The sequence below is a fragment of the Nerophis ophidion genome, linkage group LG15 (assembly GCF_033978795.1).
Source record: "Nerophis ophidion isolate RoL-2023_Sa linkage group LG15, RoL_Noph_v1.0, whole genome shotgun sequence".
Taxonomy (NCBI): domain Eukaryota; kingdom Metazoa; phylum Chordata; class Actinopteri; order Syngnathiformes; family Syngnathidae; genus Nerophis; species Nerophis ophidion.
Window position 1 is genome coordinate 24,488,382 of NC_084625.1, and position 9,099 is coordinate 24,497,480.

Sequence of the window (9,099 nt, forward strand, 5' to 3'; positions counted from 1 at the left end):
CATAGGTGAGGATGGGAACGTAGATCGACCTGTAAATTGAGACCTTTGCCTTCCGGCTCAGCTCCTTCTTCACCACAACAGATTGGTATAACGTCCGCATTACTGAAGACGCCGCACCGATCCACCTGTCGATCTCACGATCCACTCTTCACCCACTCGTGAACAAGACTCCTAGGTACTTGAACTCCTCCACTTGGGGCAGGGTCTCCTCCCCAACCCGGAGAATGCACTCCACCCTTTTCCGGGCGAGAACCATGGACTCGGACTTGGAGGTGCTGATTCTCATTCCGGTCGCTTCACACTCGGCTGCGAACCGATCCAGTAAAGGCTGAATATCCCGGCCAGATGAAGCCATCAGGACCACATCATCTTTCCCTTCCTTATTAGTCTTATTTTGTATATTCCAGTGTCATCTGCAATAGACATTTGATTATGGTTTATTTTGTCAGTTACAAGACCGCTCTGCTGTTTTTAAGGATCTTCTGCAAAACAGCTAGTCAAAGTACTTTAATGTTTTTTATGAATCTGCTGCAAAAATATTTGTCTTCCATGTTTCTTGAACTGAGCTCACGGCCCATCAGTCGAATAGCCCAAATATTGAAAAAGAGAGTACTTAAATTGGGAACTTTGAAGAACACCACTATAATAACTAAATCGGTTGAAGAAATAGCACTATAGTATTTTTAGGAATCTGCTGTAAAAATGCTTGTGTCCCAAATACTTTTTGAACTGAGCTTGCAGGCCACCAGTTGAGTAACCCAAATGATGAAAAACAACGGGCCTGAAATGAAACCTTGATGAACACCACTAGTATAACTAAAACAGTTGAACAAGTAACTACCGGTACTGACTGCGTCTGAAGTAAACAAGGTTCAGCAACACCTTAGTTACATAAATCACATGACAAAAAATAACTGTCAAAAAAAGACTTAAAAGGGTGACTTCAGGAATGCCTCAGTAATGTAAATCACAAGTTTGGCCCCTGGTGTTCTATGTTTGCTAGCAAGGGTAAAATGTCAATGCTAGGATCTGCCAATGTGTTTACATGGTCCAAGTTCCTCTATACAGCAGGAGCTGCAAAAGCTGCTACCAAATTGTTTGTTCCCTCACGTTTTGAATGGAATGCACCAGTTGAATAATAGCAAATTGTTTGTTCCCTCAAGTTTTGAATGGAATGCACCAGTTGAATAATAGCAAATTGTTTGTTCCCTCAAGTTTTGAATGGAATGCACCAGTTTAATAATAGCTTTGCTATATGTTGTGTGGATGTCACTAACTGGCACGTGTCATTTAAACCCTAAACGCTAGATTAGCAGTCAGCTGCTGTACCTGTTCTGCTTCTCTTTCTCTATTGTCTTTACCCTTTTGTTTGCTTCCTATCACTCAACTTGAATATCTTGGCACAGGGTGATGCACGTTATCTGATCAGCAACTCGAAGGACCAGTCCATCAAGCTTTGGGACATCAGGAAGTTCTCGCCCAAAGAAGGGCTGGCAGCTTCACGCCTGGCTGTCATTCAGCAGAATTGGGATTACCGCTGGCAGCAGGTTCCCCAAAGAGGTGGGCTGAGCGTGTCAAGACGGGTGAAATGTGTGCAGATGAAGTAAAAAGGAGATAAGATTCATGGAGCTTGGCCCAATAATTAATTTTTTCTCCACTTCAGCTCTAAAGCGACACAAACTGGCCGGCGACACCTCTGTGATGACGTACCGCGGCCACGGCGTCCTGCACACCCTCATCCGCTGCCGTTTCTCACCCGAGTTCAGCACGGGCCAGAAGTTCATCTACTCAGGGTGCTCTACTGGCAAGATCATCGGTGAGTCTGCCATTCTTGCCAAGGCCAAGCAGCGTACAAACAAGTACGTCATCACTTCACTTTCTTCTTCTCTGTGTGCACATCCACACAGTTTATGACGTGCTGACTGGCAACGTGGTCACCAGACTGTCGGGCCATGATGCTTGTGTGAGGGACATCACTTGGCACCCATATGAAGACAATATCATCAGTAGCTCTGTAAGTCAGCAAAAGCACACAATTTCAACTTTTCCACAAAAAATTGTAAAAAATGTGCTTCCTTCCCCAATACATCAAGCACTATGATAAAAAAGATATAAATCTACACATTAATTACATCAGAGTATGACAGCATTTTACTCAATGGTAATTGGCAATAAAGCTGACCAGGGACCTATTTTGAGTCCACTCAGTTCACCAATTTATTTCAAACGCAACAAACCATCTGCGCAATATAAGATTTTCCTCTGCAAAAAAACAATATTAAAATAAATTTTAAATAGAAACAAAGAAACATTCTGTGTGTCCAAAAAGGAGCAGGAAGAAGCAAAAGCTTATATTGTTCTGTGACCATCACTCAGATAATCAGATTTTTAATCATCAATACAATACATAATTACCGGCAAATTTTTGCTTTGTTTGATTTCTTCATCTAATTGATTCCATTAAGTCGCCCCGCAAACTGAAATGCGCAAATTTTTTAATTTTCAAACAATGTTTTCCATCTCTTTTTCTGAACATTTTTGTGTACTTGATCTGAGGGTTACTAGTTCATCCCCACTCCTACCATCCTAGTCACGTCCGTTGTGTCCTTCAGCATGACACTTCACCCTTGCTCCTGATAGGTCCTGGTTAGCGCCATGCATGGCAGCTCCCGCCATCTGTGTGTGTGTGTGTGTGTGTGCGTGCGTGCGTGCGTGCGTGCGTGCGTGCGTGCGTGCGTGCGTGCGAATGGGTGAATGTGGAAGTAGTGTCAAAGCGCTTTGAGTTCCTAAAACAAAAAAAAAGGTAGAAAAGCGCTTTACAGGTATACCCCATTACAAGTATAACCCATTTACCATTTATGACTAACAGGTTTTAGGTTCTCCGAAGACATGCACCTGGGGATAGGTTGATTGGCAACTCTAAATTGGCCCTAGTGTGTGAATGTTGTCAGTCTATATGTGTTGGCCCTGTCATGAGGTGGCGACTTTTCCAGGGTGTACCCCGCCTTCCGCCCGATTGTAGCTGAGATAGGCTCCAGCGCCCCCCGCGATCCCGAAGGGAATAAGCGGTAGGAAATGGATGGAAGGTTTCAGGTTCTATTCCTAGTCAAAGCAGCATTAGACAGTCTATGGGCATGCATTTTCAAAGCATCAAAGGCTTGAGAGGAGGTAGAAAAGCGCTATACAAGTACAACCCATTTAAATATAGCAATATAATAAAAAAAAGAAAAACAAGCTAACATCAGTTATGCTTAAAAGAAAAATGTATTGATTTTTAGTTTCATCAATACACTGCTTCTCAATCATTTTCTGTTACGCCCTCGTAGGAAGAAAAAAACATTTCATGCCCCCTTCCGAATCTTTGTTATGACTATAAATAGTATAATTTGTCCATAAAGTTGTTATAAGTACACCTCTGCATAACACTGTGTCCTTATTAACATTAAAGAAAATAAAAAAGAAGTACAGATCAACTTACAAGAATAACTTTACAAATAATGTTTTTTAGTCTGTAACAAAATCATTAAATGTGCATCAATTTGCTTGTCTGCCATTAAAAAAAAAAGGTCCTCCTAATCCTTATTTGAACTATACACATTTTTTGACAGACTTATACAATTTGATACTGAAAAATACAATTAAATGAAGACAATAAATAAAAATTCATTGTAATTAATCAGCAACATTAATAAATATATAAAACACTTTAAACTACAAAACAAAAAAAATGAATAAAACAATGTGTGCTCAGTTTTTTTTTTTTTAATCAGAATGAGGAAGTCAATGAGCATGTTTTGTAATGTACGTATTTTAGAAATGGGGTTCAAACTACTATTTGAGAATTAAATCGAACTATTTATATAGCACTTTTCATTCACAGCCAAGTGGCAAACAAAGTGATATTCACAAAATAAAAAAAGAAAGAAGAAAAGAAAACACACGCATGCACACCCAGCACTGTGGACAATAAAAAATGATGGCATGGCACTGAGGATCGAGGAAAAAAACGCACTTTTGAGGCGTTCACACTGGAGAGTAACTAAAATTAATGCCATCTAAAAAATAGTATGAAAGCTGATAGAATAAAAATATGAATACAATAATAGGTTAAAAAAAACGTTACACTTAGAGCAGTTTTCACCAACCTTTTCGAGCCCAAGAGGCCTGGTTTCAGCCAAACACTAAAGAAAGATCTACCTTTGTGTCAACTATGTGTTTTGTTTTTGGTTGTTTTTAAAGACATTGTATTGTGTTTCTTGCTTTTTTCTTAACATTTGCTGTTATTTTTTGTAATGTGTCTGGGGCCAATTTATTTTCTTTAATGTTAATAAGGACACAGTGTTATGCAGAGGTGTACTTATAACAACTTTATAGACATACTATTTATAGTCATAACAAAGATTCGGAAGGGGGCATGAAATGTTTTTTTCTGCCTACGAGGGCGTAACAGAAAATGATTGAGAAGCACTGTATTGATGAAACTAAAAATAAATAAATTTTTCCTTTAGGCATAACTGATGTTAGCTTGTTTTTCTTTTTTTTATTATATTGCTATATTTCCTCTCAAGCCTTTGATGCTTTGAAAATGCATGCCCATAGACTGTCTAATGCAATCGAGTCACGGGCCACAGATGGCCCCTAAGCTGCACTTTGGGTGCCGCTGCTGTAGAAGCAGACTGTTTATGGCCACTATAGTTTTAGTACCGTATAATATTTGTATTGGTTACATATGGGATGCAAATCACATGGTTTTTACGTCAGCAAATTATTTAAAATGAGTAAAATCAGCTGTTCACCTGGCGTGTTTTTCCTATGTGGTAAAGAAGGGATAAACGGGAAAGTCCTTCTTCAGCTGTTGCCTTGTTATATATATATATATATATATATATATATATATATATATATATATATATATATATATATATATATATATATACATATATATATATATATATATATATATATATACATATATATACATATATATATATATATATATATATATTACTGCTTTTGCTCAAGTCAATTTTTACTTTTGTATGCACAATAAATCAACACAATCCGTACTGAGGAGCAATGTTCACAGTCGTATGTTTCACGTCACAGGTGTGTGATGATTTTCCTCAACTCATAGTTGAGGAAAAAGTTGTTTGATGTTGGATGTTAAAAATGGCTGATTTGTTGCAACAGTCATATGCAGTCATTGTTGCAGCGCAATGTTTAAAGAACGCATCATGCAATTCTCGTTTGCAAGATGAGTGGGTGTGTGGCTACGGTATCGAGAGCGGCTGGATGTAAGGCTGAAGAGAGAAAGGCAGACTGTTCATAGGTTAAAATGTGTGCGGGTTTGCGGGTCTGTTGGTTATTCTCCGGGTGAAGTTTTCACTGATATCATATTACTACTTTTTTTTTTTTCCCCCCTAATATTTTTGCGATCGACCGGTAGGTTCCAAAAGATCGACAGGTTGTCGACCCCCGACTTAGAGAATAAAATCAGTAATAATATACAGAAATACAATATAAATTAACACTACAAATACAAAAATAATAATATAAACATAAGAGTGTAATAAAAAAACTTACTGTGGCAGAACTGCTTTAATGAGAGAGTATGAAGCGTCACAAGATATGCATCAGAAAGTCTGATTTTTTTGCTGTCACTTGTCACTTTTGTGTCCACAGTGGGACGGAGCCGTGCGAATGTGGGAGCACAGACAAACTCACCCCCTGGAAGAGGAGCGGGAGAGAGACTGACGGCTCGGAGGCTGCGAGAGACTAAAAGACGCGTCAACGACATCGCCTTGAGAAGGCGTTAGAGGCTGGCACCCAATCAAGAGGGAAGTCCACTCGCTAAGGCCTGTAAAAGGGACTTAAATATATTTCAAATTCACTGCTGGGTGTTATGATTATAATTGTAGAGTGACTGGCTTTTAAGCTGAGTGCTAACAAGTGCAGCGAACTTAAACCAGGCCAAATATTCTTTATTTGATCCTGAATGCTAAACTGGGTTTTACTTCACAAGCTTTTTCAAACCATATTCGAACATTGCAGAGGGAACAAAGACAGGCACATGTGTATAAATGTATAGAATTTTAACGATACGTACATGCTTTCAGGGAGTGTTTAGGTAGTTTGTTGAAAGGACGTTAGCTCTTTTTTTGGTTTTCAGGGGCCAAAAATGCAAAAAAAAAACCTAGTAAGACGGTGATCACCAAAATTGACTTAACTTCTCATGCACCTCCTTTGAGTGCATAGATTAACCTGTGTGGTGACGCTGAGATAACTCAAAATCAAACATTAAATACGAAAGACCCTTTATTACAACATGTAAAATCATTCTGTCAAAATATGATCGTGTGTGTGCCTGTGTGTGTGTGCACGTGCGTGTGTAAGTATGACAACCGACAAACTGATCTGCTTTTGCAATTTTCTGGCTCTTGTATCATATCCCATGTTTCATGATCAAGCTGTTTCACAGTAAGATTAAAACTTTTAAATGTGTATCTGCACTTGATTTTGGCTTTATTGATAACCAAATAGCAATCTTTCCAAATATGTACTTATTCATAAGGTGGCAGACTCCATCGAATATGATGGACAACATTTAAAAATGGCACTTTAACCCTCGGGGGATAAAGGTGGACTTTTATTGTCCTTTCAGTAATTTTTTGCTGTAATTCTGTCCATATTTTTGGTTGTTTTACTCTATCAGGCATGATTTTTCCCATGTTAAATTGAAAAATGTCATTGTCCAATTCTTTTATAGTGGTGTATACAATACACCAGCAGTTATTTGACTGTACCCTGAAGCCAAACTGGACATAAAAATCCTTTGACCTAAAAAACATTTTGGATTCATATTTGTTTTGTTTTATTTGCTAAAATCTCTCAACATTTAAGCCAAAACAAAAATACCAGGGCTGTCAAATGATTCAAATATTTAATCGTGATTAATCACAGATTGTTTAATGGTTATCTCAAAATTCATGGCAGATAAATAAAAATTTTCAGCATATTAAGTGTGATGACTGATAATTTTTTACGATTTTGTTACCATGAATGGAAAATTAGTTTGCTTTAATGAAATATTTTTTAACATTATGATTTTTTTAAACCGCTCAACACAAAAAAGACAAAAGTCCTTAATTTTTCAAAAAGCATTTTGGATTCATAATTTTGTAATTTATTTACTCATACCTCTCTATTAACATTTAGGCCAAAACAAAAATACTAGGGATGCCTAATGACTAAAATATTTAATTGTGATTAATCACAGTTTGTTGATAGGTAACTAAAAATAAATTGCAATTAATCGCAGATAAATATATTTTTTAGTCATAACAATTGTACCCTGGATACATTATTTTCAAGTTTTTATTACCATAACTGGAAAATTTGTTTGTTTTAATGAAATCATTTTAACGTTACAATTTTTTTTTTAAACAGCTCAACACAAAAAGGACATAAAAGTCCGTAATTTTGCATCTAGACATTTTGGATTCATATTTTTTATTTTCTGTGCTCATATCTCTCAATCAACATTCAGGCCAAAACAAAATACTAGGACTGTCAATGATTAAAACATTTAATCGCGATTAATCACAATTTGTTCATAGTTAACTCAAATTAATCGCAGATGAATGTAATTTTCTATTATAATAAGTGCACCTTAGACAGATAATTTTAAAGATTTTATTACCATTACTGGACAATTAGTTTGCTTTACTGAAATATATTTAAAAATTGTTATTTTTAAACAGTTAAACACAAAAAGGACGTTAAAAAAACACTTTCAATGACAATAAAAAAATGACCTGCAGTGCGTAGGTGTTTTTCAATATTTTGTAAGAATACAGGAGATTGTGTTCCTCCTGAATGAGGACTTGCTTTCTGAAGAGGAGCTAAACTTCCATGTTTGGATACCAGTTTCATGCATTAATAACGCAAAATGGGGATGTAGTTTGTGATATTTCTACCTGAATGAATGCTTATGATATTCTGTACATTAAATATTTTACAAGTTAATTGTATTTATATCTTTGCATTACAATGTTTTAACCTTCTCTATTTATTAATAAGATATAATAGCACGGTGGTGCAGGGGTTAGTACGTGTGCCTCACAATATGAAGCCCCTGGGTTCGATCCGGAGCTCGGGCTCTTCCTGTGTGGTGTTTCCATGTTCTCCCCGTCACAGTGTGGGTTCCCCCCAGGTACTCCGGCTTCCTCCCATCTCCAAAGACATGCAGCTGGGGATAGGTTGATTGGCAACACTAAATTGACCCTAGTGAATGTATGTGAGTGTGAATGTTGTCTGTCTATCTGTGCTGGCCCTGCGAGGAGGTGGCGACTTGTCCAGGGTGTACCCCGCCTTCGACCATGTGCAGCTGTGATAGGCTCCAGCACCCCCCGCGACCCCATAAGGCAGTGGTCCCCAACCACCGGGCTGCAGAATATTTTTTTTATTCTTTTTTTTTTTTTTTTTTAAATAAATAAATAAAATATATATTTTTTTTATTAAATCAAAGTAAAAAACATTATATACACTTACAATTAGTGCACCAACCACAAAAACCTCCCCTTTTCATGTCAAAAACGTCCTTTTTTCATGACAAAGAAAAAAAAAAAAAAAAAAAGGCGTTTAGGTGGTGGGTCTCCCCCTTAACAACAAATTTCTGTGGGAAACTCTGCAATACTTCAGGGTTCCTCACGAGGAAACCTTGCAATGTGTTAAATCCACAAACTGCGATAAGAATGATTGGCTTGCAAGTTTTGGTGATAAAGGGAAATCTCATATTTATACCAATCTTTCCAGGAAATGTTCTATATTTTGAAATGCAGATGCTCTACTTAGACTCACGTAATTAAAAAAAAATTAAAAAAAATGTTTTTTTTTTAGCTAAATCAACATTAGGGCTGCATAAATCATTATGTCACCACAGGTCTAATGTTTCCTAAAAAAAAAAATCAACTTAAAGCCTTGTCTAGGTGTTTACTGACATTTATTATTCATGTTAGCTAACTTTTACTGTGAAGAATATAGACTCCAAATATCAGTTATCGGTCTCCTTGACTACTAATAATTGATATCGTTTTTAAA

At 37.0% G+C, this 9,099-nt stretch overlaps 2 protein-coding genes across 6 annotated transcripts in view; both read left to right on the top strand.

Moving 5' to 3' along the window:
- The window catches only part of dcaf11 (ddb1 and cul4 associated factor 11), a 31,957-nt gene extending 25,456 nt beyond the window's left edge, over positions 1 to 6,501 (top strand). For 4 of the 5 annotated variants that reach the window (XM_061921895.1, XM_061921894.1, XM_061921893.1 and 1 more), the window contains 4 exons: positions 1,407 to 1,590; positions 1,664 to 1,816; positions 1,908 to 2,014; positions 5,683 to 6,501. In XM_061921895.1, coding sequence (XP_061777879.1) covers positions 1,407 to 1,590; positions 1,664 to 1,816; positions 1,908 to 2,014; positions 5,683 to 5,754 — 516 coding nt within the window. In that variant the 3' untranslated portion in view covers positions 5,755 to 6,501. The remainder of the gene's footprint in view (positions 1 to 1,406; positions 1,591 to 1,663; positions 1,817 to 1,907; positions 2,015 to 5,682) is intronic. The other variant, XM_061921896.1, reaches the window with a different exon arrangement.
- Positions 6,502 to 6,641: 140 nt separating this feature from the next.
- LOC133569504 (fat storage-inducing transmembrane protein 1) overlaps positions 6,642 to 9,099 on the top strand; it is a 9,469-nt gene continuing 7,011 nt past the window's right edge. The window contains exon 1 of the mRNA XM_061921899.1: positions 6,642 to 9,099. This exon is cut by the window's right edge and continues 1,187 nt beyond it. The gene's annotated coding sequence lies outside the window, so the exon portion shown is untranslated.